The sequence below is a fragment of the Marmota flaviventris genome, chromosome 19 (genome assembly GCF_047511675.1).
Source record: "Marmota flaviventris isolate mMarFla1 chromosome 19, mMarFla1.hap1, whole genome shotgun sequence".
Taxonomy (NCBI): Eukaryota; Metazoa; Chordata; class Mammalia; order Rodentia; family Sciuridae; genus Marmota; species Marmota flaviventris.
The window spans coordinates 27,781,316-27,804,880 of NC_092516.1; the positions used below are offsets into that span (position 1 = coordinate 27,781,316).

General features: G+C 56.4%; 1 protein-coding gene across 4 annotated transcripts in view; it reads left to right on the forward strand.

The window, feature by feature from the left end:
* Positions 1-19,274, forward strand: part of Mlxipl (MLX interacting protein like) — a 33,565-nt gene extending 14,291 nt beyond the window's left edge. The window contains exons 1-17 of one of the 4 annotated variants that reach the window (XM_027948700.2): positions 1,405-1,739; positions 5,680-5,786; positions 9,744-9,826; positions 10,038-10,127; positions 10,413-10,457; positions 10,818-11,019; positions 11,199-11,279; positions 14,300-14,469; positions 15,787-16,312; positions 16,509-16,576; positions 16,649-16,799; positions 16,951-17,066; positions 17,156-17,275; positions 17,398-17,525; positions 17,611-17,734; positions 18,248-18,377; positions 18,565-19,274. In XM_027948700.2, coding sequence (XP_027804501.2) covers positions 1,453-1,739; positions 5,680-5,786; positions 9,744-9,826; positions 10,038-10,127; positions 10,413-10,457; positions 10,818-11,019; positions 11,199-11,279; positions 14,300-14,469; positions 15,787-16,312; positions 16,509-16,576; positions 16,649-16,799; positions 16,951-17,066; positions 17,156-17,275; positions 17,398-17,525; positions 17,611-17,734; positions 18,248-18,377; positions 18,565-18,683 — 2,547 coding nt within the window. In that variant the 5' untranslated portion in view covers positions 1,405-1,452 and the 3' untranslated portion in view covers positions 18,684-19,274. Of the gene's footprint in view, positions 1-1,404; positions 1,740-5,679; positions 5,787-9,743; positions 9,827-10,037; positions 10,128-10,412; positions 10,458-10,817; positions 11,020-11,198; positions 11,280-14,299; positions 14,470-15,786; positions 16,313-16,508; positions 16,577-16,648; positions 16,800-16,950; positions 17,067-17,155; positions 17,276-17,397; positions 17,526-17,610; positions 17,735-18,247; positions 18,378-18,564 lie in introns of those variants that run through there. The other 3 variants (XM_071605360.1, XM_071605359.1, XM_071605361.1) reach the window with 3 other exon arrangements.
* Positions 19,275-23,565: the final 4,291 nt, after the last annotated feature.

The window sequence follows — 23,565 nt, forward strand, 5'->3', positions numbered from 1 at the left end:
GTCAAGCAGTTCCACTGGGAACAGCCGGCTCTTCACACCCCAGTCAGGGCTTGTCTTGCACCTCCATGGACGGTAAACCAGAATTGTTGTCTGAGAGGCCATGGTTAGAAGGGGTCAGATGGGAAAGGCAGTGAGAGGGGAGTCAGGCTAGCTGTGCTGCCATCTGGGCAGGGCCACCCTAAACCAACTGTGACATGTCAGAATTTGTGGACATTCTCACATTTATTGTGTACTATGGTATTGTTCTGTTTTGAATTTCATAGGCAGAACGTGTCTTTTCAGTATGAGACCTCCCAAGGTGTCATCAGGCAGAAGTGCAGAGGGCTCTTGATTGGCAGTTAATGACCGGGGAAGGGAAGGGAAGGGCGAGGGAGGGAACTCACCCATAATCCTTCCACTCCACTCAAACCCAGCTCAGGGGAAAGTCTCTGAAACTGAAGGAGGACAATCCTGAGATTTACTGCTGGAGACAGGAAGCCAGGGAGGAATGCTGAGGGGGAGCTGGGGACACTGATAGCAAAGACTTTGAACTTTGAAGCAAGGGTCAAGTTGCCAGATCCTAAGAAATGGCTGAATTCAGTGTCCCCATTATACAGGTGGAGTGACCAGGGAGACAGATTTGCCCAAGGTCATTAATGGAATTAGTGGCAGAGCAAGGATTATTTGGGGTCTCTGCTTGAGCTAAGGCCCCTGAGTTGGGAGCACAGGGAAGGGAGAAAAAGGAGGTCCTACTTCCTACCCCCACCCCCATGCTCCAGTAAGGTGACAGATGTGAATGCTCCCACCGGGTTTCTATCCTCAGAAGTAGGAACAAAAGCTGGACCTCAGCGTCAGTGAGAGGAGGGGATGCTTCTGCGCTGAGTGCTTCCTGAGGGATGTCCAGGGGACGGTGGCCAAGGCTCCCCCTTACCCACCACTGGTAATGGTCCTGCTGAGCCTCTCAGGACTCACAACCAGGGAACCTCGAAGTATGCCAATCATAGATGTGAATCTTTCAGCTGTTGGAGGGCCGTGAGGGGTCAGGAGCCAAGAGATCAGGGAGGTCGGGTAGATGGACAGTAGTTAGGTCGGGGGAGAAGCCACCCGGAAGCACGAAACCAGGCACCGAGGTGTGATGATCGACTTTTCTGAGAACCCTTTTGGGAGAAGTAGGGGCGGTTCCATGAGGACTCCAAGTGGTCAAATCAGAAGGGAGGGACAGAGGGGAGGTCGGGACAGACCCCTCAACGAGGGGATCCCGGGACTCACACCTGGGACATCGATTGCGCCAATATAAGCCCCGCCGGGTCCGCTCCCTTCCCCCTCCCCCCTCCCCCCTCCCCCCGGGGCTCAGAGGCTCCGCCCCCTCGAACGGCCTATCGTGAGAAAGGGCGGGGCTATGTTAATAAGGCCGGGCCGGCCACTTTGAGCGCTCAAGTGGCTCTGCAGAGCGCTGGCCAAGCGGCAGCGGCCATGGCGCTGGCAGGTCTGACCACCGGCTTGCAGGTCCCACGGGTCGACCCCGGCGCGGACTCGGACTCGGACACAGACTCGGAGGACCCGAGTCCCCGTCGCAGCGCGGGCGGTCTGCTCCGCTCGCAGGTCATCCACAGCGGGCACTTCATGGTGTCGTCGCCGCACAGCGACTCGCTGACCCGGCGGCGCGACCAAGAGGGGCCGGTCGGGCTTTCCGACTTCGGGCCGCGCAGCATCGACCCCACACTCACCCGCCTCTTCGAGTGCTTGAGCCTGGCCTACAGGTGAGGGCGGCTCCGGAGCCCGACGGCCTCGACTCTCGGTGGCGGGACTGCGTGCTGGGGCCCTGGGCACCCCACGCGAGTCTGGTCCCCGGCTGCGCCGGGAAACTCCGGCCACAACCTGGGCTTCCCACTCTCCCAACCCTGAGTGTCCTCAGCCGCGACCCTGCCCACTGGCTTCCGACCGACCCGTACACTCCGCACCACGTCACCTCCTCCCAGAGCGCGGACCGCTTGCCCTCGGTAGGCCCCCACCAGGCCTGTCTCCCAGGTCGCGGCTCCTCTCCCCGCAGAGAAATGCCAGGCGTCCCTCGCGCTCCCAGGACCGTAGGCCCGCTTCACCGGGGCCATCCCACCCGATCAGATGTGGCCCTGACGCCCTTCCCCAGCAGCCCATTGACCCCTCTGTTCCTGCACTGGTACTCCCAGTGCCCGTAGTCGTTCCAGTCCTTAGCCACCGTCCACTGAAACTGAACCAGTCTCTCATCCGCTTTCCCCCAATTGCCGGGACCCCATTTCGCGATCTGCTAGGTCAAGGGTGGAGGGAGGAGGGTGCCGGAGCGTGCAGAGGCGCTAGCCTTAAAAGTTCCCGGGGAGGCCCGGCAGGGGGTGCTGTAGGCCGCAGGGGCTGGTGCGGGGGGAGGCCAGGGCTTGCAGACCCGGGTGGCCGCGGGCAGCAGAGCGCCTAAAGCAGTCTGGGATCCCTACTTAGCGCGGCACAGAACGCGCAGGCCGCACCCGGTTCCCTCTCCACACCCGTGTCCCAGAGGAGGGCGCGAACTGGGGTCCTGGCTCAGTGCCCTGGAGCAAAGTTCTCTGCAGCCGAGGGGCCAGGATAAATTATCAACCGAAAACAGGAGAGGAGAAAGGGGGATCGGCGGCCTTGATCTCTTCTCTGTGCAAATATTCCTCTTCCTCCGCGGCGCCTCCTCCCCTTGAGAGAAGCCCTGGCTACAGACCGGTACCTGCCGCCCCACAGGGAGCTGGAGCTGGGGTGCGGATTGCCAAGGAGTTTTGCCTACCCGGTGGCCACCGAGCCGCGCGACCCCATTGGCTGGAGGCAAAGTAACCTTGGCCCACAAGTTCTGGCCTCGGGCCCAGGTCATGTTGCAACCTAATCATCCAGGGCGCTAGACCGATGTGGAAAGTTCAAATTCCCGTCCCTTTCTGCCCTCCCCCATTTGGACATCACGAGACGGCCCGGGACAAAACATCTGAGGTCCTAGGACACTGGATGTGCCCCCTTCTTCCCACGCTCCCCTAAAGGTCTTCATTTCCCACCCATTTTACACCCCTTACACCACAACAGCTCCACATGAGCTGGGTAACCTCCGCCCCTCAGCCCAGACTATGGGTAGGCGAAAGGGAAGGTTGGTAAGATGAGGGACAGAGAATACCCCCAAATTGCCCCCTAAGAGGCGGGCTGGAGGCTGATATAACCCCAGTTGGGGGCGGCTGGGGTGAAGAGAGCTGCTGGATTTTCCCCACCAAATGCACAGAATGTTAAATCTCCCTATCCTGTCCTGGGTGCCAGCCTGAGCACCGAGGATGGGGGTGGGTCAGCCGAGGAGACTTCCGGTTTCCCCATTTGGTATAGGAAAAAACTGGGATTCAGAATGGGACAGTGTTTGACCTGCAGTTACAGAGATCTCCTGGAGGAGCCAGAATTGCAGAAGCAGTGTCCCAGGGAAGCAGCTGGATGGAAAGGGACCAGCCAGGCAGGCAGGGGCTCCAGAAAGTGGTGGGAGAAACAGGCCAACTTGAGAAGAACAGCCTGCTGCCTTTCACCCTCCTCAGGGCAGTGTGGGCAGGGAGAGGACTTTTCTAGTAGCCTCTGTTCCCTGGTTTCGTGGGTGGAAGCCCCAGGGAGGCAAGTTGTGGAGACTCCAAGAAAGCACTTGTTCATGGTCAGAGCAGGGTAGCTAGGGAAAGAGTGGCCTCCGGAGGGTGGGGCAGCAAAAAGGACCCCTGTTAGGGCTACTTTCAAGGGAATTCCTCCATGTCGGGGGTGGGGTGCTGAACCAAGTTCTAAGGCTCTCCCCATCCCATCCCTGAGATTCTGAGCTTCCCATTGGTCACAAGAAGCTCTTGAACCTTATCCCAGGGCTTTTGCACCAGGCTGGGTCCCACCCCTCACATCCAACCAACCAAATGCTTTCCTCCCAGGCTTAGATGTTGCTTGGGCCACACACTTCAGCAGGGAGATGGTGGAGGGCAGGCACTAGGTGATCACGCGGGGCTGGGAGGTTGCTGGGATACGGGCAGGGGTAACAAACTCAGGAGTTCCCCCACCTGGGTGGACAAAACAAGCTGGCCCAGGAGGGGGCAGAGTCCCCCCACCCCCAGCCATGTCTTCTTACTGGACAGATGGTGTTTATCCAACTGCAGGACAGAGGGGGCCAGCCATCAGGCTAGGGCACTGGCTATATACTTTATTTGGGTAATGAGGCCTGTTGTACTCTGGGGTGACAGTCTCCTCCCCCCAGCAGCCATCATTACCCCAAAGCAAACACAGGAGCTTGGAGACCAGAGAGGAGAGGAGACCCAATGATCCATGCACCCAAGGTGCCATAGAGAGAAGAGCTGAGGGGTCAGACTGCCACCTGTCACCCCCAGGAGGATGGAGGGGCCCCTGGAAAGAGCTGCCTGGCCTTCTGCAAGGCTCGGGGTCTCCCCATCTGAGCGAGGGTTGCAGAAGGTGAGCCAGAGGGACTTGTATGCAAACCTGGCTTGTAGACCCCACAGGGTCTAGTGTCCCAGAGCATCTTGACCTCCTGGGTCAGCTTGCTGGTGGTGATAGACTTGGCCTGTGTCCAGCAGGACCCTGAGTCAAACCATCATCTGCATAGAGCCCTTCGCCCTGCAGACTTAATGGACCACTAACTGGTGTTAGGCTCAGAGTTAAAATGCCCTGTCTTCTATACCTTCCTGTGGGCCCTTGTGGCCCTAAGAAGGGCACACCATCCAGCTCAGTACACACTACCAACCCGGGGCTGGAGATGGGCACCTAAAGGGCAGTGTGAAGGGCTCCTGGCTGCTCTGAGGCTACCCCTTGGGAAGAGTCTTCCTCGCCATCCTGGCACACTGTCCTCATGCCCTTGGCCTCTCCTGGTCCAAAGGGGCCAGTGAGACCAAGAAAGTCTTTCCTTTCCTGTCCCTCGGGGTCATCTCTTACTCTTATTAAATAAGAAATGGGCACCATGGTGCACGCCTGTAATCCCAGCAGCTTGGGAGGCTGAGGCAGGAGGATCACAAGTTCAAAGCCAGCCTCAGCAACTTAGTGAGACCCTGTCTCTAAATTAATAATAAAAAGGGCTGAGGCTGTGGCTCAGTGGTTAAGAGTCCCTGGGTTCAAATCCCAGTACCAAAAAAAAAAAAAAGAAAGAAAGAAAAGAAAACACAAATGTGGCAGGCATCAAGGCATCATGACTCATGCCTGTAGTCCCAAGTACTCAGGAGGCTGAGGCAGGAGGATCTTAAGTTTGAGGCCAACCTCTGAAACTTAGAGAGATCCTGTCTGAAAATAAAAAATAAAAAGGGCTGGGAATGTTCAGTGGTAAAGCACTTGCCTAGAATGTGCAAAGCCCTGGGCTCAATTCCTGCAAAAAAAAGAAAAGAAGGAAGAGGAAAAGAATTGGTCGACCCTCCCCAGCTGGTCCACAAGACAGATGCCTGTGAGGCCACCCAGGAGGATGCAGTTGTTCTTATCACCATGCTGATAAGCAAGGGTCAGCCTGGATGACAGGCTGGTGTCTGCGGGGAACACGGCATAGAGCCCAGTCTTTAAGGTCTGACTCGAGGAGTTTCCAGCAGGTTGGATGCAGGGCTGGGAGAGCCAGCCACACATGCCTAGTGCATGGGAAGAGGGTGGAGCCAGTTCCTGCAGGAGTCCCCCACCTTTTCCATCCCCACCCCACCCTGACCCATCCTCTCCCCCCGACAGCGGCAAGCTGGTGTCTCCCAAGTGGAAGAACTTCAAAGGCCTCAAGTTGCTCTGCCGAGACAAGATCCGCCTCAACAACGCCATCTGGAGAGCCTGGTATATCCAGTGTGAGTGGGCACCGTGGAGTGGCCTGTCCGCAGCCAGAGGGCTCTACAGGGAAAGCCCCCGGGGGCCCTCAGAGCCAGCTCTGGCAGAGCGCTGTGGCGTTTTGGGGAGCTCCCCCTGACTGGGATGTCTGAACTTCTGACTCCCAGAGGGTGCTGGGGAATGTGTCCCAGAGGGTGCTGACCACTGTGAAACCAAAGGGCACCCCTTGGAAGCACTAAGGTAGGCTAAGATTATGGGCCAAGTTCAAGGCCCATTCTGGATCCCACTAGTAGAGTCAGGTGCCTTGAATGCCAGGCTAAAGAAGGGTATTAAACATCCTCTCCGCCAACTGCATCACTTTATGAATGGGGAAACGGAGGAAGGTCTTGCAGGGGTCTCCACCAGCTTTATTGAAGTCCTTACTGAATACCCAGCAGGTATTTGGTAGATGGGATCCAGAGAAGCCATATAGGGTGGTGGAAGTGACCCTGGCCTTAGAGTTCTCACCCTGTCTCTGCCCCTTGCTGGTTGTGTAACTTCGGGCAAGAGGCTTAACCTCTCTGAACCTGTTTATCTATAAAATAAGAGCACCAACCCTACCTTTCATGGTCGATGTGGAGACAATAGATATGAAGGTGCCTGGAATTAAGTTATATACCTGAAGAGGTCATGTTTATCCATTTAGGGACAGTCCCCTGTGCAGCAGGGCAGCATAGGCTGAGGATGGGATCAGTCAGCTGAGTATCAGGACGTTGTCCAGTTCAGTTAGGTCCTGCTGCAAGATCAAAGGCAGCTCTGAGCTGGGAACACACAGCCCAGGAGGGACACACACGGTCTTCTGTGCTGGCTCTGTGGATCCCCTCCAAGCAGAGGGAGTGTCATTTTCTGGCTTTCCTTCATCTCTGTGCCAGGCACCATCATAGAACCTCTTAGTCAGGGCTTTCCAGCAACTCTGAGTGAGGGGTATGATGGTGCCCATTCTGTCGATGAGCCACTGAGGCTCAGAAAGGCAGAGACATGTTCAGGTTCACGGAGCTTAAAGACAGCTGGCAGCCGCGCAGCACCCCGCCCCCCACTCCCACTGCTGGCTTCCAGTGCTCTCTGAGCACATGCAGGTCGCCCACCACAGGGGGCAGCTGGGCTGTGCAGGAAAGCAGGAGATCCAGGCCTTTTGGATGCTTTCTCTGGGTCTCTACCATTTCTGAGAACTTGCATGACAGGTCCCGGCCAAAATGACCAAACCAGGAAGCTGATAAGCCAAGGGGAGTCAGTGTCTCCCCACCCAAGGTCCCCCTTACTCCCAAAGCTGAATGGGGCATAAACCATTTACTCTGCAGAAGTTTCTGATGACCGCTGAGTCATGATGCCCCCATCCCTGGGGTCCTCACCCAGACGATCCTGATCTCCAGCTATGGTACAAGTTGCCAGAGGGACCCCAGGTTCTGAATGGCACAGAGCTGGATTTGAACCGAGTCCCAGCAGGTCCTGACTATGTGTGTGGCCACAGGGAAATCGCCAGCCTTCCAGATCCAAAATTTGCTCATCTGAAAAATGGGTGTAATGACAGGTCCCAAGCACCAGTTTACTGTGTGATTTCAGTGAGGCCGTCTGTACCTCCGCAGGGAGCCTGTACTCAGAGGGACTCCCTGGATATGAGTAGCTGGGTTTGATCATTATTATTGGATCATGGTGGCAGCATGTGTCAGGAACCCCCTCTTCCTCCAAAACCAAAGGTTTGAAGGTGGGCTGCAGACAGGTAGAGAGCTGCCTGGCTCACCCGGCCCAGCGTCTCGCCTTAGTCCCCAGTAGGGGAGGCCCTGCTGCCCCTCAGCAGCCTCCTGACCTCCGGGGTCCCTCCTTTCTGCCCCGCCACTCGCTCTCCCATGCTTGAAGAGCGTCTTGGTTTCCTCCGAGCTCCCAGGGCACTTTGCACCTCTCCTGGGCAGGCGAGAAGGACTTTCCACTTGCACTATCTGTGCTGTGTTTGTTTACTTCCTTATCTCTCCATGGAGCTGAGAGCGCCCTGATTCAACCATGTATCCCTGTCCCAGCATCTGTCCCAGCAAAGGTGCAAAGGAACAAACTTACCAAACAAAGCCTTCCCCAGCCCCAGGAAGCCACACTGTCACAGCCCTTCTGTCCAGAGCACAGGGTCTCCGGGCTAGGCAGGAGAGGCCACTCAACCTTGATTCTCTGGGGGCCCTGGACATACATAACCTTTCCTGGTGGTCATGTTCTCATTTGGGACAGACACTCTTCAAAGCCTTCCTTGCTCTAAGCCCCTGGGAGTCTATGCACCCAAGTTCCCTTGTTTCCTGTCCAAGCCAGGCTCAGGAGCCAGGACCAAGCCCTTCCTCCAGTCCAATGAGCGTCCACTATGCAGAATATCCTTGAGGGCAGGACTTTGTAAATGGTGCCAAAAGTCCTAATGAATGTCACACTCCAGCGGTCCCCAACTTCCATGTCCATGTTTGTCCCAGAGAAAATTGGCTGAGGCAAGATAGGTCCTCATGAACTGGCCCCTCTTGAGGAGTTGGTGATCGTCGTCTTTGCAAGGGTCACCTTTGCTTTGTTTGGTTTGTTTTATTTTGGTAGTGCTGGGGTGGACCCAAGGCATGCTAGGCCAGAGCTCTACCACTGAGCTACGTCCCAGCCCGATTCCCTCTAACAAAGGCTTGCTGGGTGCCACCCTGTCCCAGGGGAGGCAAACCTGCACAGGGTTGACAGGCAGGGTGGAGCACGGGAAGACATGGCCATGGGGGCTTGGGGAAGGAGGGGCTGCCCCGATGGGTGGGCAGAGGAGGAATGGGCATTCCTGGTAGACCGTAGGCTGTGCACCTCCGAGGTGGGGCTTATGAAGGAGATGGGAAGGGAGAGAAGCAGGTGGGCCCCAGAGTCGAGGAAGTCCAGTTGAGACCAGGGCATGACTGAGAGAGAGGAGAGGGAGGGGAGGGAGGGTGGAGGAAATGTCACAGGTCCTGTGGAACTGATGTGGTCTGTCCACGCATTAGACTGGAATGCTGGGTGTTGGTGGGGAACTTTTGTGGCAAGTTTTGGGACATCCTTATTGAGGGTCCCTAGGCAGCTGGGATATGGAGTTGGAGCTGGAAGGGGGCAATGAGAGAGGCTGGGGTGGCACCGCAGAGGAGACAGTGCCCAGAGGTGAGGGGGCAGGAGAGCAGAGGGGGGCTCCTGGAGGAGGTGGGCGGTGCATACTGAGGTCTGGGGGGACGGATCCAGTGGTGTGGGGCAGATGCTGAGTTTCAGGAGGTGGAGATGAGAGTGAGGTGTGGAAGTGGAAGCAAAGGGGTGCAAAGACACAGAGAATTAGCTGGGAGCTGGGCACAGTGGCACATGCCTGTAATCCCAGCAGCTTGGGAGGCTGAGGCAGGAGGATCAAGAATTCAAGACCAGCCTCAGCAACTTAGTGAGGCCCTAAGCAACTCAGAGAGACCCGGTCTCTAAACAAAATATTTTTAAAGGGCTGGGGACATGGCTCAGTGGTTAAGTGCCCCTGGGTTCAACCCCTAGGACCAAAAAATAGGAAGGGGCTGGAATGTGCTTCTGAGCCAGAAGGAAAGGACCTAGGAGAGGTCAGGATTGGAGACAGAGAGGTGTGGAGGTTGCTGGACAAGGGCTCAGGGAGGTGGCAGGGAGAAAGTGGGCCAGGGCTGGTTTTCTGAGGTGGGAGTGTGCATACCAAGGAGCCAGAGACAGGGGACCCTGCCTGTGACTTGTGGCCTCACAATCTATTCAGCAAACCTTGCCTGTGCCCCTATCAAGCTCCCAAAGAGGGCAAAGAAGATCCCAGAGGGCCAGGGCAAGCAGGAAGGCTTCCTGGAGGCAGTGCTTAATCCAGTCTCAAAGTCCAGGCAGGATTTCATAGGGTGTCACTTGAGGCCCAGTTTCTCCTGCCCTCCATCCCCGTGGGGGGGATGAGGGAGCTTAGTGCCCCTCACCTGGCCCCCTTCTCTCAGATGTGGAGCGGAGGAAGAGCCCCGTCTGTGGCTTCGTGACACCCCTGCAGGGGCCAGAGGCTGACGAACACCGGAAACCCGAGGTAGCTGAGGCTGATGGCCGCCACCCACCTACCCACCTACCCAATCTCTTGTTCCAAATTTTTTTTTAAAAGCCCTCCCCCCTTCCTCGCGCTCTGTGGGAACGGCTGGCCGGGCGGGCAGGGTTTGGATGAGAGTTGGGAACTTGGCGGCAGGGTGCCGATGTCACGATGTCACCCTTCCCACTGAGCCCTGTCCCCTGACCCTCCCCAGGCTGTCGTCCTGGAAGGGAATTACTGGAAGCGGCGCATCGAGGTGGTGATGCGCGAGTACCACAAGTGGCGCATCTACTACAAGAAGCGGGTCAGTGAGGGACCCAGGGATGGCCCCAGGACTTTCTCCTGTGGTTGCTGGCCACAGACTCTTGGATAGCCCTGGAGGGGCTCCCCGACCCCTGCTCCCTTCATTCAGAACCAGGCTGACATCGCCACCGTGTGGCCACATGGTCTCCTCGCAGACTGCCTACTCTGGGTGGCTGCAGCCTGGGGAGCCCTGGGAGAAACATTGGGATCCCATTGATGGGGTTGGGGACGGGGGAACTAAGGGGAGGAGGCAAGGGATCCAGCGTCCATCTCTGTGTCCCTGCAGCTCCGAAAGTCCAGCAGAGAAGGGGATCTCTTGGCCCCCAAGCAGGTAGGTGCTTGGGAGTCCAGTGGGGACTGGGATCTGCCTGCTTCCACCCAGCTAGCCAGGGCAGCGTCTGGGGGTGAGGGTGGGTTGTGAGGGGGGTGCAAGTGGTTCAGGCCGGGAAAAACAGAGATCGCAGGAAGAGACCCTTATCTTTTCTGATAAGGGTGTTGGCCATCCTGGTCTGATTCCTGGAGGAAGTTGTTGGAGAGTGATGAGTTGACCTTGGCCTTCCAGGAGGCAAACCTGGTGGTGCCCAGGGAAGGTGAAGTGGTGTGTCTCAGAGAGGCCCTCGGCTGGGGGCCACTTCATCCCCAAGCAAGGGGTGACTTGCTTGGCTGGTCAGTGACCGCTCCATCTCGCTAGGTGGAAGGTGGGTGGCCGCCGCCAGAGCGATGGTGCGAGCAGCTCTTCTCCAGCGTGGTGCCCGTGCTGCTGGGGGGCCCCGAGGAGGAGACTGGTGGGCGGCAGCTGCTGGACCTGGACTGCTTTTTGTCCGACATCTCCGATACACTCTTCACCATGACACAGCCCAGCCCCTCGCCCCTGCAGCTGCCCCCCGAGGACGGTGAGGGCCTGCGTCCAGGCAGGAGGCAGGGGAGGGCGGCAGGATGGCCAGAGGAAGGGGTGCAGGCGCTGAGTGCCTGTGTCCAGGCAGGAGGCAGGGGAGGGTGGCAGGATGGCCAGGGGAAGGGGTGCAGGCGCTCCTGCCCCTCCGCCACTCCTGATGTCTCTCTGCCCCTCCAGCCTACGTCAGCAATGCTGACATGATCCAGCCAGACCTGACGCCTCTGCAGCCCAGCCTGGATGACTTCATGGAGATCTCAGGTGGGGAAGACCCCTCCCCCAGGTGAGGCAGATGGGCAGGGTCAGTGAAGGAAAGTCTCAGGGTGACCCTGAGACCCCAGGCCAGTGCAAGGCCCCTCTGGGAGGGCAGATGGTCTGGGTCATTTCTGAAGCATCTTTCTGACCCTCCTTTGTCCAGCTTTAGGATACAGCCAGTGTGGCCTATCATTAGCTCAAGGCCAGATGAAATTCGGGACTAGGAGAGCAGGGACTTTGAAGCTGCAGGCTCCAGGGGCTCCCAGGAAAGCAGAGCATGCCAGACTTTCTCGGAGGGGAAAGGGACCTTGATTTGTTTGGGTCTGTTTATTATTTACATAATGCTTTTAAAAAGTATTTATTAAAGAACATGTCAAACATACACAAGTAGAGAGAGAGTCGGTCAACAAACCCCACATAGCCTCCATCCCGACCTGCCAGCTCTCGGCCACTGTTTCACCTGGCCACTCTCCCCCTCCTTCTCCTGTAGTATTTTTGGGAAAATTCCAACCATCAGACCTTGCAAAGCATTTTGGAAAGTAGTTTCCCTGCTTCCTCTCCTGACCCAGGGCCATGAAGTCATCATGTCTTAGCATCCTTTTTTAAAAAATTTGGTACAGAAGATTGAACTCAAGAACTGACCTACTTGCCCAGCAGTTTTTGACAGGATCTTGCTAAGTTTCTTAGGGCCTTGCTAAATTGCTGAGGCTGTCCTCAAACCTGCAATCCTCCCACCACAGTCTCCTGCATGGGATTATAGGTGTGTGCCACTGCACCTGGCCCTGGTGTCCTTCCAGAGATAGAGATATGTCCGTATAAGCCAATGTGGACAATATCTGGTTCTGTTTTCACAGCAGATTCTTCCTCACATTGTTTTTTTCACTGAGCTATAGATCTTGCAGACTGCTCCCTATATGCATGCATTTAGGAGCCCCCAAAGCCATTTTGGGGGCTAGACAAACATCAAAGCTCAGTCTGTCTCACTCAAGGCCAGGGGAAAGAGGGAGGGTCCCTGGGATACAGGCTTAATTTCAGTGACCCCCCCAACTCCTTCCCCACAGGGTCGTGGGCCTGTCACTCAAGAGGAGGAGGCCTATGGGGCGGGGATTAGGGAATGAGGAACCACCCCTACCCCTGCCCCAGCCCTGGGCTGGGTGGGGGCTGCCGGGGGCAGAAGTGGATGGAAGTGCCCTGGGAGCAGACCAGCCTGGGAGGGCAGCAGCCCTGCCTGGGTACCCAAGCACCCACCACAGGTAGGAGCCCAGCTGGGTCCCTCGAGGCTCCCGGTGAGACCCAGACAGACTGGGGCTGGGCACCGGCTTCTCAGTCCAAGGTAGCAGCTGGGTGGGGGCAATTGTGGGTCATGCTGAGCAGGGCTAGTGTGGCCCTCTCAAGTCTCTGCACCCGGAGGGCAGGGAGCATGGGGGCTCTAGGGCTCATACTCCAGTTGTCCCCAGGAGCCCCTTCCTGGAAGGCTGGACTAGAACCCAGGGAGGGTACAGAACTCCATGGAGACTGGAGGCTAGGTGAGGGCAGGGCACAGGAGGTAGCTAGAGGACGGGGCTCCAGGAAAGGAGGGCAGGCCAGGGAGGGGAGCAGAGGTGAGGGAGGGATGGGCTCCATGAGAGGTCAAGGCTGGGAAGTGGCTTCTCTCAAGCCAGGGTGGGAACAGGCATGGGAAGCCTCGGGTAAGAGGGAGACTGTGCCTCAGGAATGCACGGGGCTTGCCACCCCATGCCCGAGCCTCTGTGGGCGCAGTGGGCGGGAGGCTCTGTGTGAGCTGGTTCTAAAGCCCTGGGCCTCAAGTGGCCTAGTGATGAGGCCCATGGTCCCTGGGGAGCCGGGGTGGAGGATCAGTGACCACCACCTGGTCCATCCAGTTTCTCCGTGAAAGGGGGCATCGTGAGGAAGCTGCCTTCTAACCAGATGCTGAGAAGACAGATGTGGGCAGAGAGTAGGTAACACTGCTGAGCCTGCTGCCTCAGGGCAGGTCCACAGGGACTCAGGGCTCAGACGTGGCCACAGACTGATGCTGACCCCTAGGTTCTATGCCTTCTGGCAAAGCAGAATCACCTAAGACAGACAGACAGACAGACACACACACACACACACACACACACACACACACACGACTCCTGTAGGTTCTGCATCTGATCTCCTGAGAGGGGGCTCCTGGGAAAGAGGCCCGACCAGCTCCCTTAGCCAGGGACCCTGAAGGGAAAGAGTGGACAGGGTCCATCCCAGGCCTATAGGAAGCTGCCATGGCGGGGTCAGGTCTGGCAGCCCAAGAAGCCCTGAGAGCTGGTACAGACCGCAGGCCAGTCAGGGTCAGAGAAAGGTGCCCGGAAGGGAGCGGGTGGGCGGGTGGCGCCCAGGCCCGGGATGTGGTCAGGCCACAGGCAGCTGCTTCCCAAAACCAGAATAGCCCAGGACTTACACAACCCGCGCCCCAAACAATCCGGCTGCCCGCCTCCCCAGCCCTTCCAGGCTTCTCAGCGCCCCCTGCTCCTCAGCCCAGGCTGAGACCACACTTTGGGCCCTGTCACCCCGTCACACCCTGCCTCCTCCTCCTGGGCTCTGCTCTTGCAGCCCTACCTGTTGGCTTTCCAAGAAACCTGACCTTCCCTGACCCACTGACCTCCTGACCAGCTCACCCCTAACTCCTGCCACCCGGGAGCTCCTCCCGGCACCCCACCCTTTGCCCTTTTGGCCCTTGTCTATGCCACCCTTTCCAGACCTCCAGCAGAGTTTGTAAGGGGAGCAGGCAAGGGGATGGGGTGGGGAAGGGGCTCTTCTGGGACTAGTGGGGGCTCTCTGGGGGACCCTGGGTCCCTGCTCACTCACTCCCCGACCCCTGCTCTATCCACTGGGGCCCTGTCCCGCCCCAGCCTCTGTCTGCTTCCCCAAGCGAGACAGAAACTCCTGGTTTCACAAACTCCTGTGGAAGCCCCTCTCCCCCTCCAGCGCCCACCCCACCTTGGCCAGCCTGAGCCCTAACCCTGCCACCCTGTGTGTCCAAATTGCAGATTTCTTCACAAACTACAGACCCCCACAGATACCCACATCTTCAAACTTCCCAGAGCCCCCCGGCTTCAGCCCCGTGGCTGACTCTCTCTTCAGCAGCGGGATCCTCGTCCCGGAGCCACCCCCAGCCCCCTCCATCATGACCCACCTCCCGGGACACAACCGCCTGCAGGTGAGCTCCCCCCACCCCACCGACCATGCCCAGCTCACCTGAGAGCTGGCTCTGGCTGTGGCCCTGCCCATGTCCAGGCTGTCTACAGGAACTTCCTGAAATCCAGGTCTTGAGCTGGCCAATCCAGAGAGACTCTGGGAGGGCCATGTAGCAGCAAAACTGGACTGGTGTAGGTGGGGGAAGGCCCAGGGCATGAGAACCACAGAGCTGGGCACCACCTGGGGCTGGGTTGCTCTGGAGAGCTTTCTGGAAGAGAGCAGGGAGTTCTGAGTCTTTGTGAGCCTCAGGTGTGAACAGAGGAGACAGAGAGGGCAAGCCAGGTGGGAGGAACAGCGGGAACCAAAGCACGGAGGCAGGAAGTTCACAGATATGTAGGAAACAGTGAGTCTACCTCTTGGTTCAGAGGTCACGCTCCTGTTTCTGTGTGAGAAGGCTTTTCCCTCCAATCTCAGACTTTGAGGCACTCTCCTAGTTGGTCACTGAGGGGTCTGTCTCCTCTGCCAGGAGCTCCCTCCTGGAAGGGCTAGTTTTTGCTCACCTCTGCATCATGGTACCTCGCACAGCCCAGGCACAGGGCACCACTCAGTAAATATTTGTCCAATGAGTGAACAAGAGAGAGAATGAGTGTGTGAATGGATGGGTGTACTGGTGAGTGGACAACTGCATTGTCAATGATGGCGCATGGGTAGGTGAGAACAGGTAGATAAGTGGTTGGTTGGATGGGTGGGCTGGTGGGTGGGTTCATAGACACCACAGATTGATAAATGGGCTGGTGAGTGAATAAATGGCTGGTGAAAATGCAAATGGCGAGTGGATGGTTGGGTGGATTACAGATGGGCTGGTGGGTGGGTGAAGGAAATATGGGTGGCTCAGGTATTAGCCATGACTCCATCCCTAGGAAGCTGCTTTGTGATAGGGAGATGAAGTAGCTCAGAGATGACAGAAGAAATAGGTGGAGGTTGGATGGATGGATGGATTGGTGGATGAGCAAGTGGATGGATGGACAAACAATGGATTAGTGGGTTGGTTACCAGATGGGTTGGTGGTTAAGTTAGTAGATGAATGGATAAACTATTTGGCAGATGCATGGGTGGGCAGGGAGACTGATGATTTTGCCTAATTTGTGCATAAATGTAGTCTACTCCTTTTTCCCATTAGATTATAATTTCTGTGTGTGGGGTGGGGGTTGTTTTTAAAGGCAGGGATCATTTCTCCCCTGTGGCCCTGGCCACAGCTCAACCAGAGCAGGAGGCTGCTTGGGTTGGCTGCAGGGAGCCCTGTCCCCTGCTCTTAGTGTCTGTCTGTCTCCCCAACTAGGCTCGGAACAGCTGCCCTGGCTCCTTGGACCCCAGTGCCTTCCTGAGCTCTGACTTCCTCCATCCTGAAGACCCCAAGCCCAAGCTCCCGCCCCCTCCTGCCCCACCACCTCTCCTCCAGTACCCTCCCCCTGCCAAGGTGCCAGGCCTGGAGCCCTGCGCCCCTCCCTCCTTCCCGCCCCTGGCTCCGCCCCCTGCCTTGCTGCAGGAGGAGCCCCTCTTCTCTGCTAGGTTTCCCTTCACTGCAGTCCCCCCTGCCCCAGGAGCATCCCTACTGCCGGCTCCCACAGCCTTCCCACCCGTGCAGCCTGCCCCAGGCCCTGCCCCTGCGGCCTTCCCCTTAGACCATCTGCCCTCGGGGTACCCAGAGCCAGCCTTGGGCCCTCACTTCGCAGTGCCTCAGGGTGTGCAGCCCGGAGGCAAGCCCCTCACCCCATCCTCCAGGGGACGGAAGTCCTGTGGCCCCACCTTGGCCCCTGCCACTGCCAGAAGCAACAACCCCTGCCTCACGCAGCTGCTCAGGAGAGGTGAGATGGAGGGGCAGGGCCTGGAGGGAGGGGGTGGGGATGAGGGGGCGACCTTGGGGTGGGGGCTGGGAGAGCCCAGGGCGAGTTCCTTCAAGGTGGGCTGTACGTGAAGCGGGTGGGCTTGCAGGAGGGGGGTCTTGAGCCACCGTGGGCTTGGGCCAGCCCCAGCAGCCCTCACGGTCCTGCCTGTGCACAGCCAAGCCTGAGCAAGCCCTGGAACCACCGCTGGCACCCAGCGCCCTCCTGCGGGCCCCAGGGTCTCCGGTAAGATGGCGGGCACTGGGAGGTGCGGGGAGCCCAGAGACTCTACGCCACTCTCTGCCCTTTTCCACCCAGCAGGAGACCATCTCCGAGTTCCCCTGTGCCTTCTTTCCTCCAAACCCGGTCCCTACACCACCCCGGCCACCTCCAGCCCCGACCACATTGGCCCCTCCCAGGCCCCTGATTGTCCCCAAAGCAGAGCGGCTGTCACCTCCAGCACCTGGTGGTAAAGAGGGTTGCAGGAATTGGGGAATACAGGGGGTGGAGGGAGAAGAAGGATAAAGGAGAACTGTGTCTGGGGTCAGGATGAGAGGAACAAGGCAACGGGACCCTCTCCCCTGTGTGTTGGTCTGTCTGTGGGTCTGTCTCTGACACAGGCAGCGAACGGCAGAGGTCAGGGGAGCTCAACTCCATACCAGCCCCAGGGGCGCTGAGTGTCAGCGTCTCCCCCCCTCAGCCCATCTTCTGCCGGGGCCGTCCTGACAATAACAAGGTGGGCACCATCCCTGGCCCGAGATTGGTTTGCTACCCCAGCCCCTCCCAGGCTCCTTCCTAGGCTCACCCCATTGTCTGCTCCCCAAGACTGAGAACCGGCGCATCACGCACATATCTGCCGAGCAGAAGCGTCGCTTCAATATCAAGTTGGGGTTCGACACCCTGCACGGGCTCGTGGGCACACTGAGTGCCCAGCCTAGTCTCAAGGTGAGCCCCAGCCACAGGGCCTCTTCCTGGGCGGCTCCCCCAGCAAGACCAGATCCCAGGTCCTCCAGACACTCTGGTAGGACAGCCTCCAGCACGGAGGCCCACACTGGTGGCGCCCGCAGGTGAGCAAAGCAACCACACTGCAGAAGACCGCCGAGTACATCCTCATGCTGCAGCAGGAGAGGGCGGCCATGCTGGAGGAGGCCCAGCAGCTGCGGGACGAGATCGAGGAGCTCAACGCCGCCATCAGGTAGGCAGGGGCTGGGCGGGTGGCCGGGGTAAGGGGTACATGTGGCCACTGAACCCCCAGCCCCTCACCCGCTCCACGCCCCTAGCCTGTGCCAGCAGCAGCTGCCCGCCACCGGGGTGCCCATCACACACCAGCGCTTTGACCAGATGCGAGACATGTTCGACGACTATGTCCGGACCCGAACACTGCAGAACTGGAAGTTCTGGGTAGTATCCTCACTTAGACCAGCGGCCTGGAGGAGCAGGGACAGCTGCAACCGGAGGGCTACTTGGGCCCAGGGAAAGGGCTGTGGTTCTGCCCCCTGCTTTCAGGCCTTTGGCCAGCAGGATGGCCTGGAGGTGGAGCTAAAAGGGAGACTGAGGAAGGAGCCCTGGGCAAGAGCAGCCAAAGCCCCGCTTTCAGGAAGTGCTGGGGTGTCCTTAAGAACCCAAAGTGGGTGGTGTGACACCTGGAGAAGACATGGAAGCCACAGGGTCAAGGTCTTGACTGAGCCAGGGCAGGGAGCCCAGGGATAGGGGACAGTCCAGCATGAGCAAGGGCTGTGGAAGAGCCAGAGAGCTAGACCACCATTGGCAGGATGGGAGGAGGCACAGCAGGATTGGGGTCAAGGTTAGACAGTTCCGGGTTCTTCTTTCCCCTGGTTTGGGTCAGATGTCAAGGCTCCATGTGAGGTGGTGGGGGCATCATGTGGACCACAGGCCTGCTCCTTGACCCGGGCCCAGTTCAGCGTCCTCATCCGGCCTCTCTTCGAGTCCTTCAATGGAATGGTGTCCACGTCAAGTTTGCACAGCCTCCGCCAGACATCGCTGGCCTGGCTGGACCAGTATTGCTCCCTGCCTGCCCTCCGGCCAAGTGCGTGAGCCCCCATCTGCCCACCCACTGAAGTGTCAGGCCTCAGGGGAGGGGGTTCCACCCTGCTCAGGCCCCTGTCCAACCTGCCTTCAACATAGACTAGGGTTTGGGGCCCTTCCACCAGGCCCCCTGGATGATCCTCCAGCTACCAGGGTAACTACAGGGAGGTGTCTCTGTCTCTCCTCAGCTGTCCTGAACTCCCTGCGCCAGCTGAGCGCCTCAACCAGCATTCTAACCGATCCCAGCCGTGTGCCCGAGCAAGCCACGCGGGCAGTCACAGAGGGTCCTGTCAGCAGACCACTATAGTCCTGGCAGATGACGCTGAGCTCCAGTGACAACTTGCTGGGCACTCTCCTCCTGTCCCAGGCTCTGACTGGCTCCTTCCCTGAGGGTTGAATGGGACCCATGTCTCCCGCCTCCTAGAGGCCAAGAAGAGGTGTGTCCCTGTCCCTGCTGTACCACTGATGTGATGCTGGGCCACTCGCAGCCCATCTCTGGATTTCTATTTCCATTCAGCAAAATGGGGATAGGTAAGGTTCAGCCACCAGATGACCCCAAGGCAGCTGTGACACTGGGGACCTAAGCTGCCAGCTCAGAGAAGGAGGAGGATAGCCCTCTTTCCCTGTCACTTCTGCCTGCTCCTCCACAGGGGCCACCAGCCTCAGTTCCTGAGCAGGGAGACAGATAGGAGGGTCTCACTCTGCTCCTGCTGCCGAGCTGCAGGAGGCTTCCCTTGGGTGAGGCCAGGGGGGCCTGGTGCCAGGAGAGACCAGGGCGGGGGTAGCCACAGCAGGACAGGCATCTTGTGTGAGTGTGGCTGTGTGCATGTGGGTTTTATAATTCTTGATCAATAAAAGAAGAAAATGCCTGCCTGTGGGATGGCGGCGTGACTGTCAACATGTGTCACTCTGGGTGGTCACTTCTGCTGACAGTGGAAGGTCCCTTTGTAGAGGGCCATTTGGATTGTGAAATGACCTTAGCTTTTACTTTGAGCTAGAAGCTGCTGGAAGGTTTTGGGTGGAGGTGAAACTTCTTTCCAGGAGCTCCTGGGTGCGGAGCTGACAACGGGAAGAGGCAGGGAAACCCACCCCCTGGAAGTCCTCCTCTGTAGACAGCAGAAGGCTCCATGGGCTCCGTGCCTTTGGAGTTGGAAGACAGCAGAGCCAGGACCAAGGAGTGGAAGTGACCTCCCTGCTGTGTGAGGGGACAAGCAGAGGGTGGACAGCTACTTGATTGGGATGCCCTAGAAGGAACTGGTACTTCAGGTGTGGAGTCGCAGGAAGAGGCTAAGGCCCCCATGCTTCTCCTTCCTTCATTCATAAAACAAGCATTGCCCCAAGGACTGTGGTGGGGCCAGGCCAGGGCGGTGACTCTGTGGATTCTGTTCATTGCTGTATCCCTCCTGCAGTTGGCATCCAAACCCGCAGGCTGGGATCCTTTTACATCTTCTAAGAACTTCTGGAGACATTTTCAGATATAAATAGCAGACAGAGCTTTCTGTGGCCTTTCCCTTTCCCTCATTCATTTGAAAAAGAACACTAATTTGGCCATGGTGGCCATACCTGTGATCCCAGGAGGCTGAGGCAGGAGGAGTGCAAATTCAAGGCCAGCCTGGGCAACTTAGTGAGATCCTCTGTAACTTGGAAAGACCTTGTCTCAAAATAAAATACAAAAAGAGCTGGGGATGTGGCTCCATGGTAAAGTACCCCTGGGTTCAATCCCAGTATCAAAAAGAACAAAAGCAATAATTGTTGAACATTTCTAGCATTTATTAAGTGCAGATCATTCTTTTAAGTGATTTGGGTATTAACTCATTTCATCCTTACTGGTGGGTTATGAGGATTTCCCAGTAAATCTAAGCTGGGTGTGGCCATGCATGCCTGGAACCTCCGCTGCACTGGAGGCCGAGGCAGGAGGACTGCTTGAGCCCAGGGGCTCCAGGGCAACCTGGGCAGTAGACTAGGACCCCATCTCTTAAAAAAATGAGTAAATATATACAAAGCATCTACAATGGTGCCTGGTATGTAACACTATGTAAGTTATAACAATATTATTATCTGCATTTTAGAGCTGGGAAACTGAGGCACAGAAAGGTTAAGCCACTTGCCCTAGGTGGAATGGTTTGTGAGCCACTCAATGCTGCTTCAGAGGTGGCTTCGGCCACTCTGCTATGGGGGTGGTGGGTGTGCCCAGCTTCTGGCGCTCTTTGCTGCTGCGTCCTTCCAGGACATTCTCCATAAGACATACCCTCGATCCTGCTCAAGATGGCTTCTTCCCTTGAAAGTGTGCTTACACTGGTTGGCTGTCTCCCCTCCTCTCCCACGTGCCCATCGGACCCTGCCCAATTTAGGCTCCCCCTCCTCCTAGAACCCCCCAGCTGGACTCCTGCCTCCACTCTGCTCCCACTGAGCTCATTTCTGACTGAGTCTCTGCTTGAAAAATCCAGGTGTGCTTCCAGCTTCCTCTGGGCCCTTGGCTTTCTTGAACCGTTCTCTCTCCAGATGGCTCTTTCTCCCTGACAGTGCCTTCTGGGTTTCTGCTGCCTCTTCCTCAGCCTGTCCTGCCCTGGCTCCCTTTTCCTCTTGCTCTGGGGCAAATGCTGGGCCTTGCTCAGGGGAAGCCCCTTCAGCCTCTCTGCTGAGGACCTCCTCCTCCATGTCTATCTCTGCTTCTCCCTAGCGCTATATACAACAACCACATGGGCCGCCCTGACACCTCCTTCCAGATGTTCTCCAGCTCCCTTGAATTTGTGGTGACTTGAGCTGGTCCTCTCTGTTCTTGGGACAGGAGCCATCATCCAAACTTGTGTGGGCTTGAAGCAGATATCTTCAACCCTTTCCCACACCCCACTGCCCTGTGCTACCTCTTCCTGAGGCCTGGCCAGTTGACTAAGCCTTTTCCTTTCAGCCATCCCCTGGTCCACAAAACATCACCTTTCCATCTACTCTAGCATTTGCCTTCTGTGTCCCTGCCAGCTGCTTCTCAAACTTTCCTGTGCGATCGAATAACTTGGGGTGCTTCAAAAAAATCTTCATGCCCTGATCCAGCCTGAACAACTCAGATCAGAATCCCAGGTGTGATGCTTAGACACTGGCTTCCAACATTCAGCCAAGGTCAAGAACTCTAATAGAGGCTTTCAGCTGTGAATAACGTGTAGCTGGGGCTCAGATTAGTTCCAATCAGAGGTTTTGCTTTATTTTCTGGTACTGGGGATGGAAGCCAGGATCTCACACAAGCTAGGTAAGTGCTCTGCCGCCGAATTATATTCAGCAGAGGTTCTTAAACTTTACTGTGCAACAGAATCAACTAGGGAGTTTGTTAAAATACAGATTGCTGGGCCTAACCTTTAAGTTTCCCAGTAGCAGGTCAAGGATGGAGTTTAAGAATGTGCATGCCTAGTACTCCTGGACCACACTTTGAGAACCACTATCTATGTGGTTTTTTTTTTTTTTTTTAAATTTTGTTACATATGACAACAGAAAGCATTACAATTCATACTACACATATAGAGCACAATTTTTCATATCTCTGATTGTACATGAGAACCACTATTTAAATAATGAGGAATCTGATTACTTTGTCTAATACATGCTTGCCCCTGTGGAGGCCAGCCTTCTGAGCACATGTTCAAGGTGCAACTTCCCCCAGCCTCCTTTCTCCACAGTCTCCCTCCCTTCACATTACAAGGGGTTATGAGTCTTTTTGGGTCCTGGGCTGCAGCATCAAGCTTTGCCCTCACAAGGCATTATCCTCCCTCTGCTTCACCTCTCCATATGCTGACGCTTGAAGCTACAGCTTGACTGTACAGGTCAGCCAAGGCCCCCTGTCCTTGGCATGCTCTCCCTGATCCACCTAGCTCCCCCAAATCCTACTTTGTGTCCATGTCCTGCCTGACTTTGATCTTGGTTTCCAAATGGGCTACAGCACATGAGGGGTAGCACAAGGTTTCATGGGAGGAGTGTGGATCTTGGAGCACAGCAGAACTAGGTCTGACTCGGGATTCTCTCTCCCTGCTTCCTTGTTGACCTGGGGCAAGTTACTTGACCTGATCCTGTTATTTTTTTCCAGAGTCTGATTAAAACTAAATTATTTCATAACATCACCTATTTTTTTTGGGGGGGGGTAGTACTGGGTATCAAACCCAAGGAGGGATTCATGCCTGCCAGACATGCACTCTAGCACTGAGCTACATCCACAGCTCTGACATCACCTGTCTTAAAAGCCACTGCTGTGAACGGATTTTGTAGCCTTGCCTGAGCTGTACAAAGAGGGCTGCTCTTGCTTTTCTTTGTCCCATATTCATTAATTGCAACAAGTCCCCAGGTTCTCTCCCTACTTGTGCCACCTTGGGAACATCACCCGACTTCATATAGTCTGTCTCCTAATCAGTGGAGACAACGTGGGATTAAAGAAACCCAAAACTGCTGGATCAATAAATGTCCCATGCAATATGCTTTTAAAAGTAAAAGCTTGGCCTCTAGATGGTGGCGAAAGATGGTGGTTCATGGCCATGCCTACACTTCTAAATAGCAAGTCAGGGAGGAAAAGCCCCAGGAGGCTCTGAACACCCGTCTCCTGGCACTCCCCACCCCACTGCCCACAACTGAGTCAATGTCAGTTCCCTGCAAAGGACAAAAGGGAAGGAAATGAAGCTGCTCCATTTGCCTTCTGACTGGATCTGTTTCCTCACCCGAGACTGCGAGACTGCGGCTGTGTCTGTCAGTCAGCCTGTGGTAACCTGTCTCCTTAGAGGGTCCTTATAAATTAAAGCTGCAGGGCTTGGACGGTGAAGAAAGGCAGCTCCCTGGTGGAGATGGAAATATTAGAAGCTGGAATACTGATCCTGGTACTTCGATTTGCTCTGGGCTGTGGGGCTGGGAGTCCAGGGAGTATGACCATACTGAGAATATCCCCTTTCCAGCCATGCAGGTCTAATCCAAATTCTCTCAATCTTTTTTGTCCTTTTTGGCAAAATCTGAAAAAAACCTCTGTAGATTATTGTATCAAGTTCCTGGTTGTGATCTTCTACTACAGTTTTGCGAAATGTTACTATTGGATGAAACTGAGTGGAAATGTCCTTGGGACCTCTTCATTTTTTCAACTACCTGTTGATTCTATAATAATAATAATAATAATAATAATTATTATTATATTCTATAATAATAATAATAATAATAATTATTATTAT